The 19,605-nt window shown below is 37.5% G+C and overlaps 1 protein-coding gene across 1 annotated transcript; it reads left to right on the forward strand.

Annotated features, from left to right (window-relative positions):
- The first annotated feature begins 6,540 nt into the window (after window positions 1-6,540).
- LOC149018673 (beta-galactosidase-like) lies at window positions 6,541-19,081 on the forward strand. Its single transcript, XM_089154411.1, has 18 exons — window positions 6,541-6,723; window positions 6,912-7,007; window positions 7,121-7,233; window positions 7,960-8,026; window positions 8,122-8,214; window positions 9,329-9,472; window positions 12,026-12,117; window positions 12,180-12,285; window positions 12,539-12,626; window positions 13,142-13,260; window positions 13,821-13,991; window positions 14,087-14,271; window positions 14,534-14,628; window positions 14,750-14,856; window positions 14,936-15,046; window positions 15,297-15,404; window positions 17,090-17,307; window positions 18,697-19,081. The coding sequence occupies exons 1-18, from the start codon at window positions 6,541-6,543 to the stop codon at window positions 19,079-19,081; spliced, it is 2,481 nt and encodes an 826-aa protein (XP_089010537.1).
- The last annotated feature ends 524 nt before the right edge of the window (window positions 19,082-19,605 follow it).

The following is a 19,605-nucleotide window of genomic DNA, read 5'->3' on the forward strand; positions in this document are numbered from 1 at the left end:
CGTCATAGTCGTCGTCCAGGTCCCGATCATCAAGCCTCCTTTCCATGGCATCTAATCTTCTCCCGAGACCATACGCCTCTTGCCGTTCTTGTGGAGACCGAACACTTCCAAGATCAGAATATTGGGAAGTTGGTCCATTAGAAGATCCATACTGACTAACCGATCCTCTCAGGTTATTAGATCTGAAATGGCCTCTTCCATGGCTTTCGCCTTCTTGTTCTCGAACTCTTTCATTTCGGCGTTCTCTCCTTCGTAAATCTTAAGTTTGCCTGAGCCCAGCCAAACGGTTGAACACACTTCCCCTCGTCCGATCTCCTCGAGGAAGTGGTTCTTCAATATGAACTCCTTGAGATCTTTCTCCAACTCGTTCGGCTGGTCGTCTTGGTATTTTGGGATTTCGCCTTTCTTCGTTCACTGGGCGTTGTCTATCCCGAGTCTGTCGGACAGCTTCACGCCTTCGTCCTTCTTGGGAATTTCTAGGGGGTCCGGATGGTACCCCGATTTGATGGACTCAGCCTCGAACAACTCCTTGGAGTTCCAACATTTGTTGTTGGACTTCTCTTTGCATATTTTGCAAATCAGCCGCTGTCGCTGGAATTGGAGGTTGATTTGAACCTCCTTCTCCAAACGGAGTCGGAATAGTTAACGGGGGATTCTCTGGAATCCCTTCTAGAACTTCCTCTAGAATCGGAATTTGTGGATCTGGAGAAGGGAGAGTTTGTTCTTCAACACGTCCATTTTCTATCTCCCTTTCTCTCGCTCGAGTAATAACTTGATGAGAACTCGTCACCTGAGGAGTGGTACGTCTCGTCATGACTTTCTGTGACGTTTTCCACAGATGGCGCCAATTTTTTGAGTCTAAAACTTCTTCGAGGGCCGGATACTGAGATGACCACCTTAAGAGCTCCCCGCCAAGTTGGAATAGCTGAGATGCCTGCACTCACAAAGAAAACAAGAACGGTCTGGCCAAGTTTTGGCCGGGGAACCACCTCCGATGCCCAAGTCAGCTTAGGCAACAATAAGAGTTCTTGAGAGAGTTCTCAAGAACGTAATAAATAAAAGATACTTGGAGGCGGCGCTTCCTTGAGTTTCGGATCGTCAGTTGAAGGGTGAGTGGGATGACTTCGGAGTTATGGCTCCTTCTTTGGTGGACCAGATAGAGCCGTTATCCGATAGCTCATCTTCCCATTTCTCGGAACGGCCTTACTGAGTAGTTATCTGTAACTAACTCTCTTGACCTGGCCGTCTTCAACATCTCTCTTGGACTTAGTCCAAGTGGGCTTCTTGAGCTTATTCCGAACATGTTCCCTGAAGGGGTGAATATGCTTCCTCCCGAGGGGGTCAATAAGCTTCCTCTCGAGGGGTTTTTCTGTGTCCTCTCAAGAGAGAACACTATTCCTCCCGAGCATGCAGAAGATACATGTCCCGAAGGGGCATGTGTTTTCTCCGAAGGGATTCTCCAGAATCCTTTTAAGATGATTTCTTTACCCCGAGTGGGGGTGTACGCTCATCCCGAGGAGGGTCCTCGGGATATATGTTCCCCACAACACTTAGAAACATAATCCCATAGTTTTCATGCAAAAACAACCACCATTAAACATCAAGTAAACACAAAATCCCAACTTGTTTTCGTTAACGTAGCCCAAAATTCCCAAATTTAGTAAAACTTCGATTTCTCCCAAACCGTTAGGAGTTTTAACACCAAATTTGATGCTACACATTCCAAATGACATGCTACACATTATCATGCAATTCGTTTTAACCAATTTCAACAACTTCAAAAATCCCCAAATTTGACCTAACGTCGATATTCCTCTTTTCCAACTTGCTGAATTTTCAACTTTAAGACGCGATTTCAACAGATTTTCTTCCAACAAACTTCATAATCATGCAATTCTAAGTATTGTGCATATGTCAGTATACTCGATTTGAATTTTATTTTTTTCCAATTTCAAAATTTCCAAAAATTTACGAAAATGCCCTTCATGTCCAATTTTTGGGTAATCTTCTAACGGTGACTTGTTGATCTTTTCTACAGGTATATATACACTTTGGAGAGACGAGGACGAGGAGGTCGAGGTCGAGGTAGAGTACTGGGAGCTAGGAGAGGTAGAGGTCAGGTTCCTTTGCTGCCACGAGTGGAGGTGATCGACCGACACCGCTTCGTTACACCATTGGCCGAGTTCCTCTACGAGGTATACTTTGGGCATTGCCACATAGAGTATGGCTGACTGTTCCGAACTAGAGAGTTGACGACATTTCGGATCGGGGAGAGATTTGACACTTTGGGATGGACACACCTATTCACTGAGGATTTGCCGATGTACCCAGAGTTAGTTCGGCTGTTTTACAACAATTTGACATCATTTGAGGAGGGCCCAGCAGATCAGATGGAGTTAGTGATAGCGAGTCAGGTCAGAGAGACTCAGATCAGATTTACCACTCACACACTAGCTGAGATTCTTGGGGTTTCACATTATCCACATGCATGTGTGTGGATATCGGTAGGGGAGGAGTTTAGCAGACATCTACTTCCTTACGAGTTGTACGAGATATGTGTGACACTTTGGGATGATGATAGGTGTTATCAGCCTAGGAACAACGGCGAGATGATTCCATTGGCTAAAGTCATTGGGTGGATTGTAGGGAGGAACATCATACCGAGAGCGGGACATCACCATGTGGTTACAGTGATGAATGCCTTGCTCATCTATCGGATCTATATGGGGTTCGAGATCGATCTGGCTTACATTGTTTAGAGTGTTATGATCGAGGTTGTCATGCATCCGGGTGTTAAAAACCTTTGCTTTGGGATCCTATTGACACGCATCTTCAGATATTTCGGGGTAGGCCTGGATGATGAGGAGAGGGTTGTTGGAGGTGCGGGGTATTCCATTGGCATGAGGACTATTGGACTGATGCAGTTAGATCAGGTCGATAGATCTCCCAGTCTAGGGGACGAGTTGGAGTTCGAGGATGGTGATGAGGATGTTCCAATAGAGGGACAGATTGGGGATGATGCAGGGATGCAGGATGTCGGTCCCGATGATCAGGGGATTCCTGCACCACAGTTTGAGGTCGAGGGTCCATCACAGGCTGCACCAGAGACACCGGATCTATATGCTCAGATGCTGTCTATGACTTCCATGATGGAGAGGATGGGGGTCAGACAGGAGCAGTTGTTCGAGAGTTTAGGGGCCAGGCAGACTCAGATGTATGAGAGGATGGAGGCGAGTCAGACACAAATGTATGAGAGGCTGGACGTGAGGCTTGCATAGATAGAGTTCAGGTAGGATTAGATGCAATCTCAGCTCACCCAAATTACCGAGGATGTCAGAGCACCCAGAGATCAGCGGCGGTCTCCTAGATAGATAGATTGTACTAGGATTTAAGTTTAAGCTTTCCATATGTAATCCGTTGTAAAACTTATTTAAGTTAATGAAAGTCACTTTTGTTTCACCTATTATTGTGCATTATTCACTTTTCTTTTTGTTTCATTAAGTGATGATTGTTAAATTGTAGTTATTGTATGTTATTCAACAGTTCACCAGTTCACTTATGCTTCATTAATTGGGTTTCTAGTCCGAGTTATCTATTATTCACTTCTAAGAATAATTGAGTCACCTTGGATCTGTGTCGGAATGTTCCGTTGTCGTTTATGTGGTTGGGGCCTTACTTGATCGTGGGCTTTGATACCACTCTGTCACATCCACCCAGCAGGTATCCTATCTGGCATACCTGAGAATGTTCCACAACCCGAGGATCAATGATCGAGTGACCATGCCTCCCACATACACGATAACATAATCACGAACAATATAATCAATGTTTTAAGCAAGTAATAACTAGATCAAATGAGTAAGAAAAGATAATCAATCAGAGTGCGAAAATTATCAAGTATCAAGTACATATCAAGAAAATTCTCAAAAGAGAAAGAGGTCTTCTACAAAAGAATGGAGAATAGGCAATTTCACACAAGATGTACAACCTAACATGACAATATATAAATTATGGCACCATTGCTCTTGGCTATGTTAAGTCAGAGGAGAATGTGGTTGATAGCATACAAAGCCACAAAGTACAGAGGTTAATCAAACTAAAGCTATGGGAATAGGCTTAAGGCCTGTGATTCGTGAGTCTAGGTGATTGACACCTAACCCATGTGATAGGAGGGCCCTAGAAACAGGTTCAATGGGTAACACCGAAATCACTAGTTAACTTGTTAGTACTATTAATGTTGCTTATCCTATTTAGATAAAAGTATAGTACCTACTGCAATGAACGGAGGGTGAGTTGTAAAACTCTTAATTAGCCAATAAGTTGTTATATGTGATACATGCTAGATGGATAAACTAAGTGAATGTAGAGAAGTGAGGCCTATAAAGAAAATTCAAAAGCAAGCTTTCTAAAACATTCACGATGCCAAGATAGGGGTAGGGCCTAAACAAATGTCCAAGTTAAAATTATAGGGTTTGATCTAAAAGGTTGAGTAGTAGAATATGGTTGTTAAGGTTTGGCCACACTAGTGAGAAAAGGTTCAAGAAATTTGAATTCACCCATACTCCATGGCGTGACTTACTAAACTTAGGGTAGGTTAAAGTCTGGAAGACACCTACTAATGATGATGTATTCTATTAGTCTAAAGTGCTCAAGTTGTTTGTTTTATCAATTATGCTTTTCCTTGTTTGGATTTTATCCTTTTATGTTCTATTGGTATGTCAACACATTTTTTGAAATTTGTAGAGAAGTTGTTGGTTCTGGAAGGGAAATATGTTTCAAAATGCACATCATATATTTTGGGATCGGAAATTATCAACATCCTTGAGTTACATATTGTTGAACCATTCTGTACCAAGTCTCACTAGTTAGTCCTGAACCAATGATTGGGCTGATTAGCATCGGTTACAAACAAGGCAGACCGAAGAGTACAACCCCAAGACATCACCAAAGACGCTATCGAGGTTGAGGGTGTTGACCTAGACCTCAAGAAACCAAGGGCCTAATTAATTTTAGGACACTGCTCAAAGCTCCAGACCTCAACAAGAATGGCATGAGAATTATTGAGTTGGGGGCTTCGACCTCGGACCTTAGGATGGACGCCTAAAGACTACCACTTAGACTGAGGGGCTCGATCCAAGACCTTGGGAAGATGAGTTCTCGGGGAATACCCCTAACCCCCATTCTCAGGGTTGTGTTGTATTCAAATCTGACTTGCTTTCCGGAGGTGGCTAGCTGGCCACCAAAGTTGGCCTGCACTCACTCATCTTTTGTGGATAGGATTGGGACTATCCCCCAAGGTTCGGTCGTGGTACACTCAAGAGGTCAAAGAACACGACCTAATATTCAGTGCTATCCTGAAATAAATCAAAACATTTGTCACATTCATTATTAATAGTTTTCCTTAAAAGATGAAAATACCCTTTCAATGATGTACAATGTTTGAAAGGCAATGCAAAAGCACACACATACAAGACAAAATTTACGTGATTCACCCTGCTATGTCCATGCAGCCAAGTAGACATGATGTTTCACTATGAAGAAGAAGACCAGATATAAAGTACAACCTAGCCAACTATTAGTGTAGAGCCGGTGAAAACCCTCTTTCAAAGAAGAAGACCAGATATAAAGTACAACCTAGCCATTTTCTACCCTTCTTAACTCTTATAGAGACTATTAGTGTAGAGCCGGTGAAAACCCTCTTTCAAAGAAAAAGACCAAAATGCTTGTACCAAAAACGTCTAAAACTCAAGACATGACCTCCAAATAAATTTGAAGAACTCAAAATTCTATGCAAGACCTATGCATATTTGGTATAAAAAACTGCTGTTTAAGCACATTTAGGCCCCTAAATGGGCCCCAAAACATTTTAAATGGTAAAAATTAGTCTTCACCACAACACATGAAGTAAACCCTCAAGCCACTTGAACATAGCATCATGCATCCCGTATGGTTGACATTTGATTTGATTTCTTTTCCTTCGGTTCCTTGTCTTGACAACCGGACACAGTAAGACATCTGTTCAAAAAAAAAAAAAAAAAAAAAGAAAAGAAAAGAAAAGAAAAGCAAAAGTACTGAACTTATGATTGATAGTCAATCTCCATTTCCAAATTCAAATTTTGGCATTCTAAGTTGTGGCGGGCACTCAATGGATCCACGAAATTAGGAAGCATATAATGCGTATCCCAAACTGAAGTTCTATTTACTTCGCAACCATGAAGTTTAATATATTAGAAGAGATGACAAATTAATAATCAGTATTTGAAATATTCTAAATTACTAAAGCACATTGAACGTGTCTCACGGGTTTCCAGCTTACTACAAAAGGAAAAAGGTTTTTTTGAGGCTTGATTCTGTGGACAATCTTTGTCAAGCCATCGAAAATTCCGTTGAGAGATCATAGAAATTTCGATTATGAGATTACATTTTTTAGCTTAATTTTAGAATTTTGGTTTACCAGATTAACTGATTCAAATCTGCCTAAATATAAGTTGTTTCTCTAGACAAGAGATATGTTGGATTAAAAAAAGACTAGAGTTATTGATGGAATCTTGGAGAGAAATGCAACTGGTTCTAGGTCTGATAACCCTGCTATGTTCTTCAAATTCACTATTGACACATGCAGCACCAACTCAGGTCACATATGACAATGGCCAACTGCTGCTCAATGGAGAACCCAGAATTCTTATTTCAGGATCTATCCATTACCCACGCAGCACACCTGAGGTAAACTAGTTGATAAAACCTCCCTAGTTTTCTTTTTAAGTTAATAGTAGAAATTTTGTGAATATTATTCGACCCCCCGTGTTAAATCCTAACTCCGACGTTGGCCTCAGAACTATATGATCATAATGAGCACTCTCAATCTTTAGTTGCTCAATCATACACTTCTAATTTCTTCATTGTTGATTCAGATGTGGCCAGACCTTATCAACAAAGCAAAAGAGGGTGGACTTGATACAATTGAGACTTACATTTTCTGGAATTCCCATGAGCCCCAACGTGGCCAGGTTTTGATCTCTCAAACTGTAAAGTGGTATTCTATGAACAATACATACTTATTAAAAATCCTAACTCTTGCTGCACCTCCCTCTATTTTGTTTCATGTCTCCTCTCAAATCAGTACCATTTTGACGGAAACTTAGACTTCGTCCGATTCTTCAAGACAGTGCAAGAAGCTGGGTTGTACGCCATTCTTCGCATTGGTCCTTATGTCTGTGCAGAATGGAACTACGGGTAAGTATTTCATACATTGAATAGAACTTGATGACCGGTAGGAGTTGTGTATGAAATGTCAATCCTGTCCAAAACCGAAACCAACCGTATAAAACTAGATTATACCGAATCCATTTCAAAAACAATATGGTAGGTGTTTAAAAAACGATTTTTAATTTGGTATGGTATTAATTTATGGTAATATTCCAAAGGCAGGGGCATAACCAAGATTCAATATAGGAGGCCAAAGAATGAGAGTCTGTATCACCTTTCCATTAGAGAATGACTGATGGTTTTTTGCTACATATATTGTTAAGGCTCATGTTTGGCCCAATGGAATTCTCACTTCTGAATTATTTTATCATATTCAAAAATAGGTCTACACATATTCAAAATAGAGGTAAATTATTAATAATGGACAATTTTCTTACAAAATATTAGTAAATTAAAGCATAAATATCTAACCCAAAAAGAAAAAAGCTCATGGAATAACTCTTTTGAGTTATAAACTTATAATGACGTTTTTCTTTCATTAAAAAAAAAATTAATAAAGCTAGTATTTCAATTATAAAAAAAAATTGATTTCAATTATTACTGTGTGGTGGTATTGTGATCGTTCCCACTCTCCTCCGCTAGAATTGGAATGAACACTTAACAAATAACCTCTACCATTTCATTACTATACATATTTCACATTCACTGAGTTCCATTTCTTTCTCTTTTTTTTTTTATATATACATATATCAGAGGATTCCCAGTGTGGTTACATAATCTGCCAGGAATTGAGATGAGGACAGATAATCAAGTTTACAAGGTTTGAAAAACATATTAGTTTAGGGCTACTTCATTTACCAACAACCATTAACTAATTTCTTTCTTTTAATTATTCTCTTGGATCTTAATTTACAGGACGAGATGCAAAAGTTCACCACCAAAATAGTTGAGATGGCTAAACAAGAAAACCTCTTTGGACCACAAGGAGGACCCATAATTCTTGCACAGGTTTGTCTTCCATCAAATAGTTTTCCATTGTTTTTATTTATTAAAAGTGCTTATCTCCATAATTAACATTACTAATTATTTGTAATAGCTTGAGTTTTTTACATGAGCCCCTCCATTTTCATGAGAAACAAACTACACCCTCTCTAAAATCAAAACCTTGCAAATACCCCCTCCACCGTTAATCCTGTTACTTAGGACTGTTAAATAATTTTAATATGACCATATTACCCTCAAATATGGTAACGTTTGAACTTTTTATTTTCAATAATTTTGTACATGAGCCCCCTCCATTTTCATGGGAAATAAGGCGCACCCCACTCTAAAATAAAAAAAACTTGCAAATATCCCCTCCACCATTAACCCCGTTACTTAGGACTGTAAAATAATTTTAATATGATCATATTACCCTCAAATATGGTAATGTTTGAACTTCTTAGTTTCAAAGCCATACCACCTCACTCCTGACGGTTACTCACGATGCCTCGTAATCTATCATCATCACTGCCAATCAACGCCCACGATTACCACTAGAGGGACATTTGAGGAGAAGTAGTACGTACCTCACTTGCATTTTTTTTCTTCTTCTCCTGCAACGCTTCTTCTCCTCAAGATGAGTTACGTACTGTTTCTCCTCAAATGTTCCTCATGTGGTAATCGTGGGCGTTGATTGGTAGTAGTGATGACAGATTACGAGGCATCGTGAGTAACTGTGAGGAGTGAGGTGGTATGGCTTTGAAAATAAGAAGTTCAAATGTTACCATATTTGAGGGTGATATGGTCATATTAAAATTATTTAATAGTCCTAAATAACGGGGTTAATAGTGGAGGGGTATTTGCAAGGTTTTTGATTTTAGAGGGGGTGCACCTTGTTTCCTATGAAAATGGAGGGGGGGCTCATGTAAAAAATTCTTGAAAATAAAAAGTTCAAACGTTACAATATTTGTGGGTAATATGGTCATATTAAATTATTTAACAATCCTAAGTAACGGGGTTAATGGTAGAGGGGATATTTGCAAGATTTTGATTTTAGAGGGGGTGCGGTTTGTTTTCCATGAAAATGGAGGGGGCTCATGTAAAAAACCTCTAATAATTTTGTTTGCTTTATATGTAAAAGATCGAGAATGAATATGGAGATATCATGAAGCCTTATGGAGAAGCAGGGGTAAAGTATATTCAGTGGTGTGCAAAGATGGCTGTAGATCAAAATATAGGCATTCCATGGATCATGTGTCAACAAAATAATGCTCCACCACCTATGGTACTCCTTTTTACTAGCTTTAAACTATCTATTCTAATGAATGCATAAATATCTGGTATGTGTGTCCCGAATTTTTTTCCGCTCATTTCAGAGTTTGTCCCATATCATGTAAATTGAAAAGGAACTTTGTGAAGTTTTTAAAATTTTTGTTCATTGCTCTCAAATCGGAACACGTGATGTTTTTTGGATCCAATGATTGTGAGTTTTTCCACTCTTGTAATCAAAGTCGTTGGATCTCAAAATGTCACATGTGACGATTCGTAAGACACAAGAGATATCCATGTAGCAACAGAGACTCAAGGTTTGTGATGATAGTGGAGTCCATCCATGCTCGAAGATGACCTATGCCTATGGACCTAACTGATTATAAGTAGAAGAAAATTTTCATGTTTTACTGTTTTCTTGTGTAACCAAGAAGACAAATGAGACTTGGACTTTTTATTTTTATGTTTTTTTAGTAGAGTTCTTCATGCAACTTTTGGTATTCTTGCCCGTATCTCTCTACCTATTAAGTAACCTAGGGGGTGAATAGGTTATCTTTAGTGGATTATACAAATCTTCAATTAGGTGCAAATTCAAGATTAAATTAATAAATTTGAATTAAATAAAGTAAATGCAATCAATCTACAACACAAAAAATAATAGTGATTCAACTTATCAAGTTTATGTTTACTTTTCCGTTGGTTACAAAAGAGATTTCTACTACTGATCTCTTTCAATACAATGGGTAGAGAATCAAACTCTTATCAATCTTTATTGGTTAAGGATAAAAACATTTTTTACAATCTTTGTATATCCAAGAGCGAGAGCGCCATCTACAGATTTTACTCTCCCTATAGACAAAAATTGAAACAATAAAGTTACAAGAATTAAGGAACGCTACTACCTATCAAGGGAGTTGATACTTTATCCTTTTAGTGAGTGTTGCAAATGGAATGAATCCGTAAAGAGGAAGATTTGCAGCATTTTGAATAACTCAAAAGCCTTCAATCACTTCAGCATAGCTCCTATAAGCTTGCTTAGAATCTTTGAAATGTGTTGTAAGGAACGGGTAGCTAGGGGTGAGAAGGCGAGAGCACACGTTGATTTTGAGAAATTGAGAGCTTGAAAATATGTATGAGCTTTGTAATCAAAGCACTGTGTAGAGGCTCTCAATTGAGGGTGATTTGGCTTAACTAGATGCCCAAAAAGTCCCATGTTCCAAGTCCCAACAGCTAGAAAACTATCAATTTTCTAACTGAAATGGCGAGCTGTTTGTTAATATAGCCATTAATGTGATTGTTGGACCAAACAACATGCCCTCTTGGCCATAATGGTTTGCCATTATGCCATTTGAGAATGGACCATTGCTCCAAATGAACTGCGTCCATTTCTTCTAGGTGTATATGTCATAGTTAACTGGTTTACCATTTGAGACCAAACGGCAGGCCATTACTTGCCCAAACGATTCGCCATTTCGGGCCCAAACAACTAGCAGTTTTAGACAGTAAGTGTATATTCATTTTCGAATAGGTTTTGATCTTTTTATCCTAACCCTAAATCCAAAATGACTCTCCTAACCTATCGATCCAAGTCAGTCTAAGAGGTCATGACTCATGAGTATCTTTTGATGCATGTGTGTGATTACATGATGCTTTTCGTGTCCCAAATCCTAGTTTCACTTTTTCTTTATCTTGAACTTCAATCCACCATATTTGTCTTCAAGCTTCAAGTCCTCATGTCTAGTCTTGGTTGAGTCATTTGCTTGGGACTTGATCATGCATTTGAGTGGGCTCTCCATTGGTGCTTTAATCAATCTTGCCCTTAGTTTCATATTCTTCATTTATTACATTCAGCTTGATCTAGACGTATGAAACTCAATTTTATCAGTAGTAATTTGTACATGTATGTTATCATCGACACTAATAAAGTGTATTTATTGGCATTTTCCCAACACTACCTTGTACATTTTAATTGCATTATCAATCATCTTTAGTTTCACTCAAGGTTGTCAGTCTTGTTTTAAAACCGTATATTGACACCGAGATTTATTATATAAAAGTATAAAACCGTACCAAACATCATTGTTTCAAAAATAGTATAGAATGGTACCATTGTTAGGGTCTTGTACCGAAGCAAAATTATACCGATTTACCATACCTAATTACCACACTGGTTTTTATCCATGTCATACCATGGTTATATGTTCCATACTGTTATCATGAGACTTTCATACTGAAACCATACTTTACTGTATTCAAATTGTTTTCTCATATCAATTTCATGCTTAGGCCGGACTATACCAGTATGGTATTGACATGCAATAGTATGTATGAAATTGGTATGGCATGATTTCAGTTTTAGTACTGAAATTTGATACTTTACTGACTTACACACTTAGTTTTACCCTGGATGTAACATCGTACCAGTGTTTGCACCATGTGAAACCTCGGCGTCATTCTTGTTGGATTTGATTTATTTCTTCATATTTCTTGGTGTTTATGTGCAGAACCTCGATCTTATATCTATTTTTTCTTAATCGATTTTAATTGATATGCATTTTTTTTTCATTAGATAAATACGAACAATGGATTTTATACCAAATGGGATTGGAAGCCAAACAACCCAAAAAGTCCTAAAATGTGGACTGAGAATTGGACTGGCTGGTAAGTATACGGAAAATTTGTATATGCTCAATAGATTATAATTTGAAATCCATTTTCCTCAGGTTCAAGGGCTGGGGCCTCCCAACCCACATTAGGGCTGCTGAAGACGTTGCTTTTGCAGTAGCCCGTTTTTACCAAAGTGGTGGTGTCCTCCAAAACTACTATATGGTTAGTTCCTCAAATCAAATCAACAGCCTAAACTATAAATAACATACATATATATATATATATATATATATATATATATATATATATATATATATATATATATATATATATATATATATATATATATATATATATATATATATATATATCTTTGAGAAAAATGTACTAACGTACTGGGTCTCATCAGAACTCCAAAATATCACTTGGATGGATATCTTTCAGAAAGATTTAATATTTTCGTTACTTCTTTCAGTACCATGGTGGGACCAATTTCGGTCGGACAGCTGGCGGCCCATATATCTCGACCACTTATGATTACGATGCCCCACTCGATGAATTCGGTAATCATCATCATTTCATATTAGGCAAGCGACGATGGTTACAGTATACAAATTCGAAAATTTATCAGGTCCATTTCCACCATTCATTTTCTTGCAGATGTGTGACAAGTGTGACAAGTGTTCCAGCATCAAATCAAATGATAGAAATCCATTTACAAGTCATATCAGTCAACTAATTGATGTGATCTGTAAATGAATTTTTACCATTTGATGTGATGCTAAGATGCTTGTCACACATCTACAAGGAAATAGAACATCCATTAGAAATGAACCTAATATTGGTTCATACAAATCCTTGCCTTCACTATCTGAGAAACTCTCTCTCTCTGCTCAAGCCTTTCGCCATTATTTCATAATGAGTTAACTTTAACGTTGCATTGAGCTGTACCTTACTTTTGACATCTTCACCAATGAGAGGAGGAGAGATAGACGTAATGGGTGCTAGCTTATAATATTCTGACAGAAAATCTTATTGGCACTTCTGTAACGACTTTCTTTTCTATCAAAATTCTCAGGTCTTTTGAATCAACCAAAATGGGGACACCTACAGCAACTTCATGGATTGATCAAATCAGCCGAGAAGATTCTTACGAAACAGTCATTTACACACAAGGCCATCCAAACCGATGTTACGGTATGTATTTCAATGACTTCTCTAGCTTTAGTAATTCTTCCACCCGTTTTGCTTTTCCACCATTCAACCATCACTGTTCAAGTTAGCAAGCTATAGGTTTAAATCAAGTAAGCTACTCTATCACTGGTTAGTCTTGGGGCAGCTGCAAAATTTTTCCACTGAGCCCCTCTCCGACTGCCCTTCTTGATTTTTTGAAATTTTCCTAAAGAGACGCTGTGAAATAACAGCACTTAGTCTCCTTGATTGAAAAAATGATTTTTAACAGTAAACACAATGGATAGCAAGGTTACTGTCAATAATTAGTACTTCTTAAAAACAAAGACACACAAATCGCCACTACTAAGGCCGAAGAAAAAAGGAGAATTTGAAATTTGTTAAATCTTGACTCCACCCCTACTTGTGTGGATATAATTTTTACCGCATAATAGCAAAAGTCTTGGCAACTATGATAACTACCATGGAGCACATTTTTACTTTACTAAAGATAGAAGTGTTTTCTTGTACATCACTGGAACCCAATGATAGTGGAAGTAACTACTGTTATTTGGTTTTGTTTGTAGTTAACAACATTTACAGACACCTCTACCAAAAAAACTATCTGTTTCTTGAGCAACATTAATGCAAAACAAGATGTCAATATTGACCTCGGAAATAATGGCAAGTATTTCCTGCCTGCTTGGTCTGTTAGTATTCTTGCTGACTGCAACAAAGAGGTCTACAACACTGCCAAGGTAAACAAAAAGAATTTAATCCCTTCTTGTAATTATTGATTTTCACTGTCTTAGAAAATTCAATTTTTTTTGTGTTTTTTTCTCTTTCCACCCAGGTCAGTACACAGACAACCCTGAAGGCAAAAAAACCAAGCAATCTTGAAAGTAAATTCAATTGGGTGTGGAAGGATGAGCCCATGGGAGATGCCCTTACAGGAAAGGGATCACTCACTGCTAATAAGCTTCTCGAACAGAAAGCAGTAACCAGTGATACGAGTGACTATCTATGGTACATGACAAGGTAGCTGTTTTGACCATTGTTCCTCCAACACCCCCACCCCTTTTTGACCATTGTTCAAAATATCTTCAAGATGACATGCCTAGGTAAAAAACTCTTTTCTGATCCGGCTTCAAATCTAGAGCTTTAAATTCAGACCTTATTTGGGTTTAAGGTGGTCATGGTGGATTAGGGCAATCAAAACCAAAACCTAAACCTGCACCCTTATTCTACTGTGTCATGTTTCACTCTATTAATGAGGTTGTTGTTGGGATCTTAAATTCAGCGTGAATATTGATAAATCTTTCGGGCAGAAAGCAATCCTCCATGTGAATTCATCAGGCCATGTACTTCATGCTTTTGTCAACAAGAAGAGAATGGGTAATAATCTAAACTTGATCACCTTAAATTAACTTCATGTTTAATTGTTAATGCTGATTTAAATGTAATTAGATTCGCAGCTATTAATTTAAATTTGTAAATTAATTTGGTGGAATAACAGCATCTGATTGGAGTAGTGGTGGTCATAATTTCACGTTTGAAAAACCAGTCAAATTGAAGAAGGGCCGTAATCATCTATCTTTACTGAGTGCCACAGTTGGATTAGCGGTAATTAATTATTTTCAATTACTAAAAAATATTTAACCTCAATAAAATTTATATACTTATCTTTTTTTTGTGCATGTAGAATTATGGTTCATTCCTGGATTTGGTACCGGTTGGAATATTTGGTCCAGTTAAGTTGATTGGAAATGGTAATGTTACTAAAGATCTATCAGCAAACCAATGGTCTTATAAGGTAACATTATACTAATAAGTCATTAATTTATTTTGAAAAAAAATCTTCTAATGATTATTCAATGAGTAGTAGGATTAAGTCACATGTATATTTTAATCCAATGACCTTTATTGGATTTACCCCTACTCTTTGGATTAGATTATTTTCCGTGTCTAAAGCTTATAACTCATTGATCACTCCCCCCTCCAAGGAGAGGATTCAAACTCACGAACAACTCAAGTTCATCTTATTCTAACTTCTTTGATTGTAGGTTGGATTGAATGGTGAGAACAAGCATTTTTACAACGATAAATTAGCTTTGGACAAAAAATGGAATATAGAAGAACTTCCATTGAAGAAGCCAATGACATGGTATAAGGTATTTATACATAAAATTTTTCCTCCAAGTCAAATATGAAGTTTTTTGACCAAACATAATTCTTGTTGATGTGCTTTTGGCATTGTTGGTGGTAACTTCTATATAGAGGTAGTAAGATTAAGAAAGTCTCGAGTTTAAACCCCAATCGCTCCACACTGCATCTTCCTTCCACCCCCCTCTTATGACCCTTGGGCTTGTGGGTCCTCAGTCATTGTGTCTAGTATGAGAATGATAATAATAAAAAAAAAATTAAAAAAAACACTTAGAAAATCTTAGGCCGAATAGAAATTTTTACATTGAACCCCATTTTGAAGCAAATTTTGTTTTTTTGTAATATTTTGAGAAAATTATACGTACACTTCTTGATCTTACAAAATATTATGTTTACAACCCCTAGAATTTATTATATTACAAATATCCACATATGCTTAATATTGTTAATTTGGATAGAAAAAGACATGTTTACCTTGTTGAATCTTCTTATATAAGTGAAACTTTTGGAATTTTTTTTAAATAATTCATGGTTGCTCTTCACCCACCCCCATCCTCTCTCTCCATCTCTCGCCCCCCAAACTTTTTGTGTGGCTCTTTTCCAAGAAAATCAAAATGGGTTTGAGGGTGATGCATGCTTCTATCATAATAGTAGTAGCCTCTTATGTAAAGGCGGAATGATCAATGAGGTCTAAGGTACAAGCCTCTATCCTCCACACCTTCCCCCACCCTCTTTCCCATGTCTCATGAGCCTATGGGCCCTCCATCGTGGTGATTAGGTTGAGGATGACCAAAGAAAATGGGGGTTTGAGGATAAACTAGGGAAGTTTGATAGACTTTGGAAATACAATGTATGATGAGTCATCACTAAGCCTCATCATTCTAACAGTACTATAAATGTGTTTTTTTAAAGGCTAATCACTAAAGAAAGGGCATTACATATGCACCTCTTGATTTGTAAATTATAGCTGTTGAGAAATTTTCTGTTGACACTTTATATGTTTTGATTTATATATTATTTGTATTATTACACATGGAATAATGAAGTGTGATGATTCTTTTTTAGAAAAACATCTATTATATTTTCAAAATTATCATACCATCCTCATTTACCCTCTAAAATTATTTTGACTTTCAAAAGATTGAAAAAAAATATTAAAACAAACAAAGGAAGGAAGGTGAGAAATAACAACTAATTGATTTTCAATAGTTCTTTTGAATTATTTTTTCACTTATAAGAAAATTTAAGAATGAGCAAATATGTCTTCTTACTATTTAGAACTAACACTGCTATGTACAGGGGGACATCTAATAGAAATTAAAATACCATTCTTTAGAAATTTTTTAGGTAAAAATGCATCCTTAAAAGTTAATCATTAAAGTGAAAGGAAAGAAAAAAAAGCTTATATAATCCATGAAATCTTTCGATCTCCTGGCCCCAGAACTATAAAGTAGTTTTTTTTTTTTTTCCCCGGTTTATCGGGGCCTGTTTATATAGATATATAATATATCTTCAGTTTTCACCGACTTTGAAAATCGAAATTCTTTTTTTTGGTAGAAATTCGAACTCTTAGACTTCATGGAATGAAATATTTATAAATTACCATTTAAGCCAAACCCTTGAATTTACAAGATGGATTTGATGTAACACATTATAGGATTTGAATACTTAGACTGGTGTGTAATAATGACAGACAAGCTTCAAGGCTCCATTGGGAAATGATCCTGTGGTGATAGATTTGTTGAGCATGGGAAAGGGACAAGCTTGGGTGAATGGACACAGTATTGGAAGATACTGGCCGACCATGATTTCTAAAGCTCCTGATGGCTATCAATGCGAGATATGTAATTATCGAGGAGAGTTCAATGACAAAAAATGCATGACTGATTGTGGGCTTCCTTCTCAAAGATGGTAAGAAGCTTACTTGCACTTCTTATACTATTTAGCATATGGGTTTCTAAGAACAGAGCCAAAGTTGCCCAATTAGTCTAGAATGGAACAAGTTTGAGGTTTACATTTTCTATTGCCTCCCGACTATGGATTTTTATTTGCGGCAGCAGCTGCACTGTCGCTGTCTGCTGCCGACAGCCGTGATTTTGCCACATCAGCAAAATTTGGATGAATGGTTAAAATTCAAACAAGGAAAATTTATGTGTTTATATTTTAAGGAATTAAATTTTCTTAATTTACAAAACAAGTCCCCCATTAGCCTCGCTGAAAGGAGATCCAACCAGGTTTGTTTGTCTTCGTCGGTGTAGTAGCTGAAGATTTCGTTGCCAACGAAGGGGTTCGAATCCTGGCTTTGGGATAGAAGGGGACACGATCGGTTTTGACCCATTCGTTTGCTAGGGTTTGATTTGATGAGATGTTTGAGATTATTTGGTTAGGAACCATGACAGCTACTTCAAAATCGGTTTTAGTAAGGGCTTTGAGGATTTTGAGTTCTGGTTCGTAGAGCTTAACGGTATCTGCTTTCAGTTTCTTGATGAGCTTCATGGATCGAGATGGGGAAGGTAGATTATTGCCCAGAAGCCTATAGTTTATCTCAATATTGCTTGACACCTCTGCATCTGCCAAAGAAAAAAACATAAAAAACAGGGTTAGAAAAAGAATCAAATCTCAAAACAGGAAGAAAAACATAATCTTTTGTTTCAAGGTGAGTTACTGGAGAAAGCTATGAGACAGAAGATCAAAGGAAGAAAACCGATCTCCAAATTTCTCCGTCTGGAATGAGGATTTTGGGTAATCCGTGAATGAGGGACTTGGTTTGTAAATTAAGACAATTTAATCCTTTAAAATATAAAAAAAAAATTATCAATATTTGCACATAAACCTTTCTTATTTGAATCTCAACCATTAATTCATATTTCACTGACGTAGCAAAATACGGCCATTGGCGGCAGCAGCAGCAGCTGCCGTAAATCCCCTGACCATATAGCATGAAACCGATTATGGTATCTGTATAGACCATGTTTGAAACCCAAGCCTCAGCCTAGGTTTGACCTGGCCCTAGCCCTGCCAGCAGGAAAGCCAAATTCAGATTCAAATTTTATTTCTTTTTTGGGGTTCTGGTTCTCTATCTTATTTATGATCTAGTAGATGGTACTATACTAAGATATAAGGAAGTGTGAAATGATTATGAGACTTCAAAAAAATCCACATTTCTATAAGAATGCAATAATCAATTCACTAGTCATTGTGTAGGTTCATGAACAGTATACACCACACACGCCCAGATAGAGTACCTTCACCATTTATCCATTTACAGTTCTTTTGAAACTACTATTGAAATTATTGCAGGTATCACATCCCACGATCATTCTTGAATGCTAAGCGAAACACATTGATCTTGTTTGAAGAAATGGGTGGAAATCCTACAGAGATAAATTTCCAAACAATCACAGTAGCCAAAGTATGTGGGAATGCATATGAGGGGAGTGTGCTAGAACTCTCATGCGAAGATGGCAAAATCTCTGCTATTGAATTTGCTAGCTATGGAGATCCTCAAGGCACATGTGGGTCATTCAAGAAAGGTACTGATGATGCTCCCAACACTCTATCCGTTGTGCAGAATTCATGCTCTGGGAAGGAGTCTTGTTCGATCAATGTTTCGGGTGCAACTTTTGGATCAAGCAGCCCCAATTCCAACTCTCCCAAGAGGTTGGCAGTGCAAGCTGTTTGCTAGAGAGAGAGATCTTCTAGTTCCAACTATTATATATTCTTATTGTGTTTGACTATATGATACTATGGATTATAAATCCGTTGAATCATGAATTCGACCTTTAATAACCATTTGATTACTTATGTTAAATGATTTTTCATAATCGAATCCCGTGGAGTTATGAATTCGGTCTAAAAGTTGGAATTAGTTGAATTTTATGTTTGGGATTTGATGCGTCCAAAATCTGCTTAGCCCTTAGATCACTTGATAAGATCTGCAAAACAATCGTCAGATGTGGCCCGACCGTGGGGGTCGGGAGTCCACCTCCGATGGCTAAGTCAGTTAATGAACTGATCACAAAGGCTCTGGCTTATTGCAGAGCTAAAGTAAAAATACGATAATTGGTAATACGATTTAGATACCTTCTTTGTATGTAGGTTTTGACTTATATAGAGTTTACCTCTTAATCCCGTTCGTTGAACTTGTACGTGCCTTCTTTTAATGACCATCATATCTTGATAGTTATACCCGTTAGTGGGGTAATGAAT

The sequence above is a fragment of the Hakea prostrata genome, chromosome 4, assembly GCF_041222555.1.
Source record: "Hakea prostrata isolate BN-2017 chromosome 4, UWA_Hpros_2, whole genome shotgun sequence".
NCBI classification, from domain to species: Eukaryota; Viridiplantae; Streptophyta; class Magnoliopsida; order Proteales; family Proteaceae; genus Hakea; species Hakea prostrata.